The following is a 13,725-nucleotide window of genomic DNA, read 5'->3' as shown; positions in this document are numbered from 1 at the left end:
CAAGTGCAATTACATTTAATGTATTAAGGAAACAAATTAAATTACAAAAAATGATCTTGCCAACTTAGTCTAGGCCTCTTCTGTGCCAGCACATGGCGCAGAGGTGGAGTTGAGAAATTGGCATTTTGGATGATTGGCGCATGTTTTACACAGTCTCTCACGATTTCGAGATGGTTAAATTAGACATTTGAGCTCATTTAAACCCCGAATAGAGGTCACTCCCAATGTACTAAAATGTTAATATGCTTGCTCACGTGACTTATTCAATAATGAATGCCCTCGGGTCAGAAATAGATATGAAAATCGGCAGAATTCTCATTTGAAGTGATCCACCGCGGAGCACGAATCAAATATTTCCCTCTGCTAGATTCTCGCTCCTCACCACCTTTTCCCTGCTGGATACAGGCCGTCATGTCTGATTGTGAGTAGACATTTTCTTTCCTGAATAATTTGTGCTTTCCATTGCTGTTTCCAAGTTTTAGAGCAATGTAACTGTCCAGGTCATTGATATTTGGTTGGAACTGATTTAGAATTGTGTATATTCAGCTGCTCTTTTGTTTTAAAAGGCTTTCTTGCTCACCAATACCAACACCAACCTCATGTTAACCCGCAGCTCTGTGGGTTAGACTCCTCTGCTAGGCGACTGGTTCCTTGTGGCCAAAATGCGTAACCGTAACCGCCATGTAGTCATCGGCTAACTTTAAAACTATCCATTTCTAAATGGTTACCTGGAATCTGAATATGAAGATGTAGGCGTTCAATGAAAATAGACTACAGGTAGTTGTTATGGTAGAATAGGGCATTCAGCTCGTGTTGAAGACACCTAGGCGGTAGAGTTGGACTAGAGGTTATACACTAGGCGCTTCAGCATGTGGAAAAGTACAAACTTCTCTATAGCATCTGTGCTTTTCCATATCATCGTATTTATGCGCAAATGTACCCTAAAAATACTCAAAAACACCGGATATGGAATTGCAACGTGGCATAAACGTTGAGAGAACTCATATAATACTGTAAAATAAACGGATAAAAGATGTAGCGATACCCCGTTGTTATAATACTGCTGAGATTGACAAAGAGATGCAGTGTGACTATTTGTGCGCTCATGACCTGTGGCTTACATTCAAGGCTGTTGAGCACAGATATGCCACTTCGCTAATTGAGCATAAATAAGGTAATTGTAAAGAAACAATGCAATTAACTCGACCCAAGTGTATATTAGCAGTGGACATACGTGATCACAATATAACTTACCTTACAGCGACCCAATGACCCTGAGCGAGGAAGAATTACCATGTTTATTCACACACAGCATGTTCTGTCACATAGACTTCAAATTGTATTTTCTTGATACAAAAACGCATTTGTTCGTAATGGTATGAATAAAACTGCGTTTTATTGAATTGTAAGGATTGTTAGATTTTTGGTAAAAACAGTTGTTTGAAAAGCTCTATTCAGTTTTAATTAGGTAAAGATTACTGTTTTCTAAATATTTTGTAAAAAAAAGTACTTTTTAAAATTAATAATTTATGTGCATTTTAACCTATGTCTCGTCGTGTAGCTAAGCCACATGCACAATTTTAGAAGGCAGATATCAGTAGGCTATTGGGCATGAATGAGTTGTCCACATTGCTGAAAGGGCGCCTCAAACAGAGAAGACACAAAGAACAATCAGGAACTCAGTTAAACATTAACAGATCTTCATCCTCTCCACGAAAGACTGACTGGCTATAGGCTGGTATGGAAGATTCATGTAGCATGCAATATACGTTTTAAGAATGATAGGCATATAAATAAATTGAAAATAGCTTTGAGCGTTATGTATTAGTTTGAGTTAAAGCTTCCCAGAACTAATTCAATGAAATGTGCCATACATAATGTGTATTATTATTATTATTATTCTTTTCCAGGATTATTATTGCTCTGAGTCAAATTAAGACGTTTTGTATTTTGTTCTTCGTTATATATAATTAGTTATTCACAACACTAAATATATATAACGATAAACTATCAAACGTTACAATGGAAATGCATGAAAAATATGACAACCAAAATTCAACATTATTACCACTACAATTTTATTTCTACAGCACATATTGAAACAAACCACCACAACAGAAGTCAGTCGGTTATGGAGTGTATAGCGAGATCCACCGAGGCTTCTCTGTTTTAGCTGCACGCCAAACCAGTTTAGGGCGTTGAATTTCGCATTAGCCTTGATGTTGTCCGATGTAAACCTCTGAGAAAGAGTTATCTTCTGCAGAGTGTATCGGTAACCCAAGGCTCGCTGTTAAGAGCTTCAAATGTCAACATTGTGGAGAGATGCATCGCAGTCTGGCGAACATCCAATGACGGAGCGGTGTGGAGAGAACTGTCTACGGCTCAAGTCTACGGCTCAAGGCCGGTAAATGTTGGAAGTTGGATTTAGGTTACCAGCTTTATGTTACTAACTTTAATATATGTATACAAGAAATAGGCTAATCAACTGCTGAAACCAACAAGAGCCCGTTAAAAACAAGGATCCAAAACGTTCCCAGCTGAAAAGGAAGGTATATCTCTTATTGGTTATGTAGTCTCCATCCTCTCCTTGTTTTTGAAGCAAAATAACTTCACACTCGACTCTCCGCGCCTCGGTTTGGGTCAGGGAAAAGTTCAGTGCGGTGGCGAAAGGTGGCGTGGGAGAAACGGTCTGTTTTCCGTCCACAGTCAGCTCAGCCCCAGACGCTCTCCGGTGTTGCAATGCACGTGCTCTCGGCGCTGGTGGAGTGGTATGCAAATCTGTCCGAACTAGAAGAACAGAGAAAGATATTAATCACATTTCTGTATCACTAAAATGTATCCCAAAGTACAGGCCAAACTCTAAAAAGGAGTATAAATGACTTCACAAAAACTAGAAAATGAATTATTGCGAATCAAATCTGATTCACCCTTAATTCTAATCCAACATAAATCATAAATTCATAGCCTCCTCACTCCCTATCATCCATAAAGTGGTCTGAAATGTAAACTGATAAGAGATTGTCCCCTCCTGTTCGGGTTTTAAAAGTTTAACCGGCTCAGGTTGTAGTTTGAGAAGACAAAGGGTGCTGTGATGTGGGAGTGGGATGCGGCCCATGTCCGCTTGGCGGGATTAATAGTTATGGTGGAGGAACATTTCCCCGCCCGCTGCTCAGTGTTGACGGAAATCAAGCGCCAAACGGTGCGGAGAGAAGGGCTGCTCTTCCGGTCAAGGTTTAGGCAATGCCCGGAAAGGCTAAACGATATCATGTAGTGGGCCACAATACGTTCATAACTTAAGTTGTGGACCTATTATGGATTGCAATAGAATATGCATATATTTCAAGGATGTCTATTGTCGTTGGCCCTCATCTCATAAGAGTAGGCTAGTTGCCATATTACCACCTCCCCATACTGGGAATTGAGTATGCCCTCTGTGCGAACCTATAATTTCCAGCATTACTCAACTGGCCGTAGGGAATGCATAAGAGCTGCAGGATGAATGGAGGGTCCCTGCACTGACCAGGGGGGTAAATATTCAGTTCAATGAGCTCCCGCATGCACTATGCCCTCAGCTCAGCACTGACTGACTGACTGACTGACACGCACTCACACCTCCCGGGTACCGGGGCGCACACTCAGCATTCGGACAGGTAACTAACTATAAGACATTTGATTTCCATTGGTCCGCCAGCATGTAGGCTATTGTCTGAATGTGTGAGTGAGTGGTTGTAGACTATAGCTCGGGATGTGGGGTGGCGATGAGGGCCTCTGCACACTCTGCACATAATAGCCCCAGCCTTATCTCTCAATAAAATAGTAAGGGGTGACTCAGGTGTTGAGTGATCCATCCGCCACCCGTAAAGACCTGTCGCAGTCACACCGCAGCGGAAAACGCTTCCCTTGCTCTGCCAGTGGCTCAAGGCTAGCTGGCCAATGATCACAGTATATTGCATCGGGATGAGCACTCTCTGTTTACTTAAATGGGCACTAAAGATATTTAGCCTTCATTTACCTATGTAAGTCAGTTAAGAACAAATGAATATTTTACAATGATGGCCTATCCCGGCCAAACCCTCCTTAACCCGGACGACGCTGGGCCAATTGTGCGCGGCCCCTTGAGACTCCCGATCCCGGCCGGTTGTGAGGCAGCCCGGGATCGAACCAAGGTCTGTAGTGAAACTTCTAGAACTGAGTGGCAGTGCCTTAGACCGCTGCGCCACTCGAAAGCCTCCAAAACCGACCGAACACACACGCTTTGGAATCGGGCGAGTTGTGTGAATGTAGAGGGGCATTGCGAGAGATATGTCCCTTTGCCAGATACATTGCAGTGTCATCCACCCTCTTTATCCTCCCTCCAAAGTGATCCGTTTCTCCTCAGGGGCAATGACTGCCTCCATTAATGATTCACAGGCTCAAACAAAAGGGATTTAAGTTGACGTTGTGTCACGTGAGCAGGGCGCATAATACAGTGTTATGGCACGAAGAAAAAACCGGAGCCCCGGTCTGGCCATACAACGATTGCGCGCGTCACCCCACTTTCCGTGAGTGGAGACGGGGCTTTCTAGACATTTGCCAACGAGAGGAAGCAAGAAGGAGAGAGGAGAGAAAGATGTTCTTGGTTTTTGTGGACGGTATTATACTGCTGTCACGGACGGATATGTTTTTCCTCGCGGACAGAGTCAGAGCTCGTGCTTCGGGAGGATGGATTTTATTTTGAGGTATTTCCGCCGATTGTTCATTACTGTCGTGAGTTATTGCCGCGAGAAGCAGAGGTCAGTAAGAAAAAAAGGCTCCATGGTTTTGCCTGGCTGGAAAACTAAGACTGTAACATCTTTAAAGAGCATCGATATTCAAGTTTTTGGCTACTGAAATGAATTACATCAAACATAACTTCACTGATATTTCCTTCACTATACCGTGGGAACATTTGAGCTTAGTTTCCAAGCCCATATAACAACTCCCCATCCCATGGTGTAGCCTAACTACACTGGTGTTTTAAATATTCCCCCCCCCCCCCTCCAAAAAGAAATATAATTACAATTGTTCCCCAGTATCATTTTGATCAGAATCCTAAGAATCCTCTGCCAGGCTACAGAGACTCGCTATTTGTTCAGCTAGAGAACCGTATGCAGGTTAGGCAGCCATAGCCAGATACATCAGCTTTGCAGTTGGCCTACATATCCGTTTGCAAATAAACCCAGCCATTTGAACGTCTGTTGGTGAGAAGAAGAAAAAAACAGAGGAGGTGAAAGCAGTCATGACGTCCAGCTCGGAGGTGTAATTCCTTTCCCTATAAAATACATTCATTTGTGGTGTTATACATGGGTTTTCTCGGGAAAGGATAAATCAAAGTGAGGTCCATAAAAAGTTAAGAAAAGCGGTGGGGTTGTGCAGCTCCGCCAGGGAAACGAGGATATAATGGAAGACGGAGAGCCATCCAGGACCGCGCGGCCGCGCTGAGGTCATGGCGCTGGAGTGTGATTTATGGGCGCGGGGACATGGGGCAGCCGTTGCTCGAGAGCTAATTACTATTCGATCCAATTCCAATGGTGGAGAAAAATACACCCCAAAATAGAGAAGCTGTACAATAGTGCAAGCTACTTTATTGTTTTCAGGATAGTTTTGTAATTTGCAAAAAATTATTTGAACGTTGATCTGATTGTTGGTTTTAAGATGTGTTATTTTTATTACTAGCCAAACATTTGGTTATTTCTGATAATGTGGATGATATGTCTTATTTAAAGAACATTAACTAACTTTGTTGTAAAACGAACAAATATGATTACAATATCACACAATATATCGGCTATTTGAATAGCGGCTACATTTGCGGGACATATCACAATTTTACTACATTTGATCAATTTGCGTGACTTATTTTGTCGGTTAATGTTGTAGGAATTTATTGTTCAAAATTAATTAGCATTGTCCAAATATCCATAAATTGATGGATTGTTACTTAATTTAATGAATCACTATCTTGTAAAATATGGTAGGAAGCTACTATAGCATACATATTGTTCTTATTGATAATGATACGCATTTAAATGTTAGGTGTAATACTGGACCTATAGGTTTATTAAGGAAAAAACAGGTTGGCTCTAGTAACGTTCATTTACATTTTTCTTTCAGAATTCTGCCTAAATAAATCCCATCCATCCTACAGTCTTCACGAGATCCTGTCCTGCCACCGGTAAGTCCATATTATGTCCTTATCGATTTATGTTACAAATGCTTGATTGTCATATCCTTATTCAATTCTAATAAGTAGAACATAGACGCCTTTTCCAGCGCCCTCACACACATGCGTGTATCATACACACACATCCATAGCATGTAGCTTATACTTCCTACAGCTTGTTGTGGTGATATGAAACGCCTGAGAGCAATAATTCGTTCTCTTCCACATGTCTTTTGGAGTCTATTTTGTCACTATAAAAACGATGGGGGGAATCGCACCTCTTGGAGCGGTGCCTTGCTCCTTTAAAAATAAATCCTATCTCTGAAAACCATCAGCCTAGGGGTAGGCTATAGACAACGCTTAACTTGCTGTAAACTTAGCAAAATGCTACTGCTAAAAAGCCCAACAATGTTTGATGGGTTGTATTCGTCCTTTTTGTATTAATATCAAGCTGCCTTCTGTTCCCAATATCTCCATGACATCTAGCCTCGTAGTTAGGGCCCACATTAATGAAAATCACGACTCAGCATTTCGGCAAAACACAAAGGAGAAAAGAACTATACCAAGTCATTATTCTGCTTTGAAAAAGAAAGGCAATGTTTGCTAAAAAATATCCTCACACGTGAATGTTTGTCCCACTCACCCTCCCACGCCGTCCGAATGTTCTAGTCTATGTCTTTTCACTGTGTGGTTGGCTGTCCTTCCTTCCATCCATCCATCCTGCGGCCTCAGACGACAAGAGAAGCAGTGTTCATAACGTGTTTACTGCCTAGAGATGCAAGAGGACATAAATATGTTTTGCCTTGGCCGCAAACGTCACCATTCACATGCAGAGGGATTCCCCATGCTCTCGGTTTCTTTCTCCCCCTGTTTCTCTCTCCCCCGGTTTCTCTCTCCCCCTGTTTCTCTCTCCCCCGGGTTTCTCTCTCCCCCTGTTTCTCTCGTCTCCCTCCTCTGTTTCCCTTTTGGAGGTGTAACTTCTTTCCATTTTTCTCACCAAGAGCCCGATGGGGGGTCTTTCCCTTGGTTCATCCCAACCACGGCTTTGATCTGCGGCGTCCCCAGTTCATTAACGCATCGTTTATTTATTTTTATATCATTCCAGGAAACATACCTATTCCATCCTAGGAACTTTGAAATTGGTGGAATATTGCAACGAAAATAACCCAAACTCCCAGCACCATTCGTAAACAAAAGGCTTGATAGGCTATATAAAATGCTACAATGTTGGTAAATGATTAATGACGCTTTTTATCCCTTTCATAGTAATGGAAATGTGCCGTTGTCATCTGCTGTGCTGCGTACATCTCTGTACTTATGTTATTCGATTCTGTGTGGAATAAATAACAACAAATGCCATAAAACACTTAGGGGAATGGGTGTTCGTAGTTTTTGTGATGCTATTTTCCCCCCATACTACTTCATCACGTGGGGGAGGAGAGACACGATTTGAAGTGGCTTTCTGTGTTCAAGGCGCTAGGTCATTTGCATAATTGTTCTTGTCTATGGTGACGCTATGTTTTGGGGGGAGTTCACTGGTCTGGTGATGTCTGCATGGTACTTGTACACGTACTTGTACACATAGTCCAGCATAGCCTAGGTTTAATATTGGTATGAGGGCACTGCTCTAGCATGTGATGAGTTCAACCGCGAAGGCAGAGAGCGCTTATCTGGGCGACCCAAGTCCTCGCGCCTGCTTTCGTAATCTCGGTTTACCCATCGACGTCGAACAGAAAAAAAGGGAGTTCGTTTCTTCTACACACAGAGCCACTCGCCTCTTCCCTTTTTTGTTGTGGCCGATGAGTCCTGTATGAGCTAGGTGCAGGCTGGTCCTGCTGATTCTACCCCAGCTAAACTTTTCCTCTGGACTACTGTTCTGATCGATTTTGTCGTTGAATGAGAAATATTGCGTTGTGCTCTGCATTCGTCGTCAGAGGAAAAGGTAAGCAGGCCAGAAATCTCTCTCGGTTGTAAATGGCAGAGTTTGTGTCGCGCGGTGATTTATCACTGTATGACTTACATCTCAGTTCAGGAAGAGTTCACACACAACACAGACAGACAGATTTCTCTCGCGCGCGGAGCGGGGGGTTGAGCATTAGAAGGCTCGAGTCTGTCTTCTCTCTGTCTTCTCTTTTCTGCCCTTTTCTGCCCTGTGACTGTGTACAAGTACGTGCACGAGTACCATTTCTTTTTTGTACCGGATTATTTCTTTTGGAAATGCATCAAAAAGCGTTGTGATAGGTTTTCCAGATCATGGCTTTATTAAGAGCAGATGTGATGGGATGTAAAATGAATTTTCATTCTACGGTGTGTTGGGGCAGGAGGGCCTGGTTTTCAGACAGTTTTTGTTTGTCGTGGTGCATTGTCTGTAACGAGCGGTAGTTAACTAATTATCTATCCATTTTCTATTATTTTAAAATATCTTATAGGTATATGATTGATACGATTGATTTATTAATATCACTATTATTATTATTGCCCACAGTTAGTACTACATTGTAACAGCCTAATAGAGTAGTAATATATTTATTTTGAATAGAAATATAATTAATATCATACATCACAAACCTTCTCCACTTTCACCGTTTTATCATGAATAAATTCAGTAATTTATTTGAATCAACTGTCTTTTGGACTGCCATAACTATGCTATACAATATGTTCATATTTTCATTTAAGTTTCCACAATAGCCTACATGAACCTGCCTATTAACCTATCCCAGTCGCCATTAGCTATGAAATTAGCTTCAGACTTGAAATAGTTTGTTAATTGATACTGCTGCATCAAATAACTCGTTTACGTTGAATCTCTTCTTTGTTTGTTTGATTTTAAACATCATGTCCCTTTAGAATGGCTGTGTCACTAGTGTTCTTACTTTATTACGACTACAAGCCTGAAATCCCTCTAACGAAAACCCAACCGTTTTATTTTACAAACTTGTGTATTGTACCCATTTGCCCACATCGAATATCTAAAATAAATACCTATCAATTCAATTGGATAGTATTTCAATAACTTCTCGTTGGATATGACCCCAGTTTGCCAACCTCAGTCAGTAGACTGCTAGCAGTGGTTGGGCAGTCCTACTCATTGTAGACAAAATAGCTAGGCTTCTTCCTTGAGTAGCCATGTAGTAGGCTAGTAACCCTATAGTTCTAGGCTATATCCCGGATCTCTGTGTGCCTGATCGAGCCATAGCCTAGCTGTTCATCGGCCCGCTTTCTGCATCCCACCAGCTACTGACCCCCATACATCACCGGGACGGGCGCCCGCGTCGACAGCAGCGACAGGAGCCATTATTATAGGCCTGTGAGGTAAAGTTCACGTCGTGGTCATGGAGATGCGCGGATGCCCGCCCGGTTTTTCAGGTTTCCTCCTGGCCCTGTCATCCATCTTGGTTCTACAAAAATATGCAGCAAAAACTGGGGAATGTGGTTGTTTATGCTTTTAGCCCAGACAGAGATTTCTGCCAGGTGGTTGGACTGGGGTAGACTATAGCACACCGCGTTGAGGGCTGGCCCCCCTATTCCGTCCAACGATTAGGCCGACGGGAGATTTGAGGTGTATTTTTTTAGGTGCATTTTAGCTAACAAATAATAATATTACATGTAATATAATAAAGCCTGAGGACAACCTAATTATAACAGCCTTCAGACCTAGTACACAACGTAGGCTAATCGTTTTGTGTTCTATAAGTAACCTGTTAAACTGTCTTTTCTCATTTCATTTTGGCATCATTATTAATATGGCACAATTGAGTATATGCTTTTGTAAAAGTATTTATTTTGATACAGTTGGTGTGCCGTAAGTGCAGGTGGTGATATGAGGTTTGTGCATGCTTTTGTGCCCTGTATTGTTAACAGAAGGTAAACGATAATAGCCAGAGAACTGTTGTCCCTATCTTGCCTCCATAGTCGCTGGTGTCAGCCCTGCATTGAAAAGTAAGATGGATCGCCACCATTTCTTCTCCTCACCGTGCTTCTTGTAACCCTAGGTTCACCCAAGGAGGCCATTGGCGGAGAGGCGTCACGTGACCAAGGGCTGCCAATGTTATTCTACAAGGGTGTCAAGACCCTGTCAGTTTCTGAAATAAATATTGGGAAACGGCGAGATGCAAAAGGCAACCTACTACGACAGCTCCGCAATTTACAGTGGCTACCCGTATCAAAGCGCAAATGGCTTCAGTTATGACGCCAATCAGGTCCAATATCCCCGGGTCTCTCATGTGGAAAGTGAGTACCATCGACCCGCCTGCTCCCTGCAGTCCCCAGACGGCTCGGTCGCCCTGCAGAAGTCGGGGGAGATAGCAGAGAGCTGCGATATGAGTACGGCCATCCAGGCGGCGCAGCCACCCGTCCTCACCGACAGCAATCAACCACAGGTGTCGGTGTCTGTCCCGCCACCGCCTCCCCAGTCACAGTCCCCCGGTTCTCTCAACCAGAACAAGAGCAACGGCTCCAGTCAAGCCGACTCAAATGGCTCCGTACACGGCTCGCCGACCTCCACCACCCGGAAGCACATCTTCCCATGGATGAAAGAGTCCCGTCAGAACCAGAAGCCTAAAGCCAGTAGCTCCAGCTCAGGTATATGACCTAGACCCCCACTGCTGATGAAACACGTGATAAAATACACCTCATTATTCATGCGTAAACAGAAGAACCAAGCAAGGTTACAATAAAAGGTTTGATTATGCTGCATACATTTCTATTCTCAAACTTTTGACTCACAACTGAACGAAGTATTGTTCTACCATTGTGATGTATTATTTATTATCTATCCTAATCTAGTCCTATTACGCATCCACTCCTGTGATGTCATATGGTTCTTCCATCATTATGCATTCCAGAGGCCTATTACGCATACTCCAACGTTATCTCAATATGTTGATATTTAACGCATCCTTTGTTATATATTATGATGTAGTCCTGTTCATTAGAAATACTCCATTGTGATGCATTCCTCATAGTTTTAGGCCTTGCTTCGTGCACCATTTGTTGTCCGTATGCTCTAGCGTTGACTTGATGCTAGAATAAACATCACATATTGGCCCGGATCACACAACGTTGTGTGCAGGACAAAAAACAAACACGCAAAAACAGCTGTTCCAATTTGTTCCATTGTTTTGATTACAGGAAGAGCCAGGGAATGGGGAGGAAGTTGTTTACCAACATGTAACCCAAAGTTCAAAGACGCTAAAATTCCCATGGCCTTACCAAATCATATTGTCTCCATAGGCTATAGTAGGCCTATTTATGTCCACCTTTTGGGAATATATTTGGTGAGAAGTTAAATAAGTGGGGCATCCAGGCTTCTAGAAGATCTAGTGAATCACATTTATCAGGAGTCTGTCAGGATGTCTGCCAAATGAATGCCAAAGAGACCTTTTCAAACCCTAGGCCTAGATTCAATCAGATCCAGCGTTTATCGGTTTTAGAAGACACCCGCATACCGGATTTGTGTTTTGGCGGTGTCAGAGGTAGATCTGCATTGGAGTAGTCAAATTGGTGAGCAGCTGCTCTTGCGATCATTGTCACGAAGCCACACCCGCCCCACTCGAGTTAGAAGTTCAGAAACAGAAAGTGTAGGCTGTATAGAAATATTGACGCTCAAATAGATGAATCATTAAACAAAATAATATTTATATCATCCTAATTTATCATCATAATGGAGGTGTAGATTACATCTCACATTCCTGTGGTGGAACGTGTAAACAAGGCTGCATGGAATTTCTGTTCATGAGAACTCCAGTGCAGCGAATGGCAATGTCTGCTTTAGGTTTAATGTCAGGAGCCGCTCTAACGTAGTTCCAGCTCTGACACGTCAAAACAGATGCTGGGCAGAAATCAGCTAAAGCTGATTGAATAGAAGTCTTCTATAGCTTGCTTTTTACGCACAGGTATGAATATAATTCACAGAACCCTCAACCATATGCCAATAATTAACAGAACCCTCAACCATATGCCAATAATTCACACAACCCTCAACCATATGTCAATAATTCACAGAACCCTCAACCATATGCCAATAATTCACAGAACCCTCAACCATATGCCAATAATTCACAGAACCCTCAACCATATGTCAATAATTCACAGAACCCTCAACCATATGCCAATAATTCACAGAACCCTCAACCATATGCCAATAATTCACAGAACCCTCAACCATATGTCAATAATTCACAGAACCCTCAACCATATGCCAATAATTCACAGAACCCTCAACCATATGCTAATAATTCACAGAACCCTCAACCATATGCTAATAATTCACAGAACCCTCAACCATATGCCAATAATTCACAGAACCCTCAACCATATGATAATAATTCACAGAACCCTCAACCATATGTCAATAATTCACAGAACCCTCAACCATATGTCAATAATTCACAGAACCCTCAACCATATGCCAATAATTCACAGAACCCTCAACCATATGTCAATAATTCACAGAACCCTCAACCATATGCCAATAATTCACAGAACCCTCAACCATATTCAATAATTCACAGAACCCTCAACCATATGTCAATAATTCACAGAACCCTCAACCATATGCCAATAATTCACAGAACCCTCAACCATATGTCAATAATTCACAGAACCCTCAACCATATGCTAATGATTCACAGAACCCTCAACCATATGCTAATAATTCACAGAACCCTCAACCATATGCCAATAATTCACAGAACCCTCAACCATATGCTAATCATTCACAGAACCCTCAACCATATGATAATAATTCCAATTACAGCAGTAGCTCATGTTTGAAACAGTATAATTACTAAATGTTTTATTTGGATAATTATGATTATTTGGATTATAGAATGATTATAGCATGTTTCCTACCTTTTATAAGTGTTTTATTAGTATCCCCATACTGCTAAAGCTAAAGCAGTATGGGGCGGCAGGTAGCCTAGTGGTTAGAGCGTTGGACTAGTAACCGAAAGGTTGGACTAATAACCGAAAGGTTCTGCCCCTGAACAAGGCAGTTCTGCCCCTGAACAAGGCAGTTCTGCCCCTCCTTGTTCTGCCCCTGAACAAGGCAGTTCTGCCCCTGAACAAGGCAGTTCTGCCCCTGAACAAGGCATGGAAAATAAGAACTTGTTCTTAACTGACTTGCCTAGTTAAATATAGGTAAAATAAAACAATGCAAGCTCTACTCTTCCTGGGGTCCTGGGGTCCAGGAAGCAGGGGTATAGTAGCCTCGTTTCTGAAACTGAGATTCTGAAAACATTTCTCTCCCCATTTCAAAAAAAAAATCTAACTGGGCAAAAACTGGTTGAATCAAAGTTTTTTCCCCACATCATTTCAACCAACAATTTAAATGTGATTCTCATTGAATCAATGTGGAAAACGTTTTGGTTTTGCAAAAAGTTATCAACATAAGATAATTTTGTATTTTTTTCATCCAACTTTGAACCTAAATCAAAATTTTTGGTTGATTTCATGTTGAATTCAAGTTAGTTGACAACTCAACCAAATGTAAATCTAAACTAAACTGATGTGTGTGCCCAGAAGGAACATGATGACATGCT

At 42.0% G+C, this 13,725-nt stretch overlaps 1 protein-coding gene and 1 long non-coding RNA gene across 6 annotated transcripts in view; one reads left to right on the top strand and one right to left on the bottom strand.

Moving 5' to 3' along the window:
- Window positions 1-13,725, top strand: part of LOC115175443 (homeobox protein Hox-A3a-like) — a 35,870-nt gene that overhangs the window by 19,902 nt on the left and 2,243 nt on the right. For 2 of the 5 annotated variants that reach the window (XM_029734671.1, XM_029734672.1), the window contains 2 exons: window positions 6,133-6,193; window positions 10,177-10,765. In XM_029734671.1, the coding sequence (XP_029590531.1) occupies window positions 10,294-10,765 (472 nt within the window). In that variant the 5' untranslated portion in view covers window positions 6,133-6,193; window positions 10,177-10,293. Of the gene's footprint in view, window positions 1-322; window positions 422-4,113; window positions 4,719-6,132; window positions 6,194-7,542; window positions 8,124-10,176; window positions 10,766-13,725 lie in introns of those variants that run through there. The other 3 variants (XM_029734674.1, XM_029734673.1, XM_029734676.1) reach the window with 3 other exon arrangements.
- Window positions 2,055-7,076, bottom strand: LOC115175448 (uncharacterized). The gene is made up of 2 exons (XR_003872037.1): window positions 6,825-7,076; window positions 2,055-2,787 (listed from the first exon to the last, which is right to left on the bottom strand). It is a non-coding gene; the product is annotated as an uncharacterized LOC115175448 (long non-coding RNA).

This window comes from Salmo trutta, chromosome 36 (genome assembly GCF_901001165.1).
Source record: "Salmo trutta chromosome 36, fSalTru1.1, whole genome shotgun sequence".
NCBI classification, from domain to species: Eukaryota; Metazoa; Chordata; class Actinopteri; order Salmoniformes; family Salmonidae; genus Salmo; species Salmo trutta.
The sequence above is the reverse complement of the archived record's forward strand: the minus strand, read 5'-3'. Positions and strand labels throughout refer to the sequence as shown.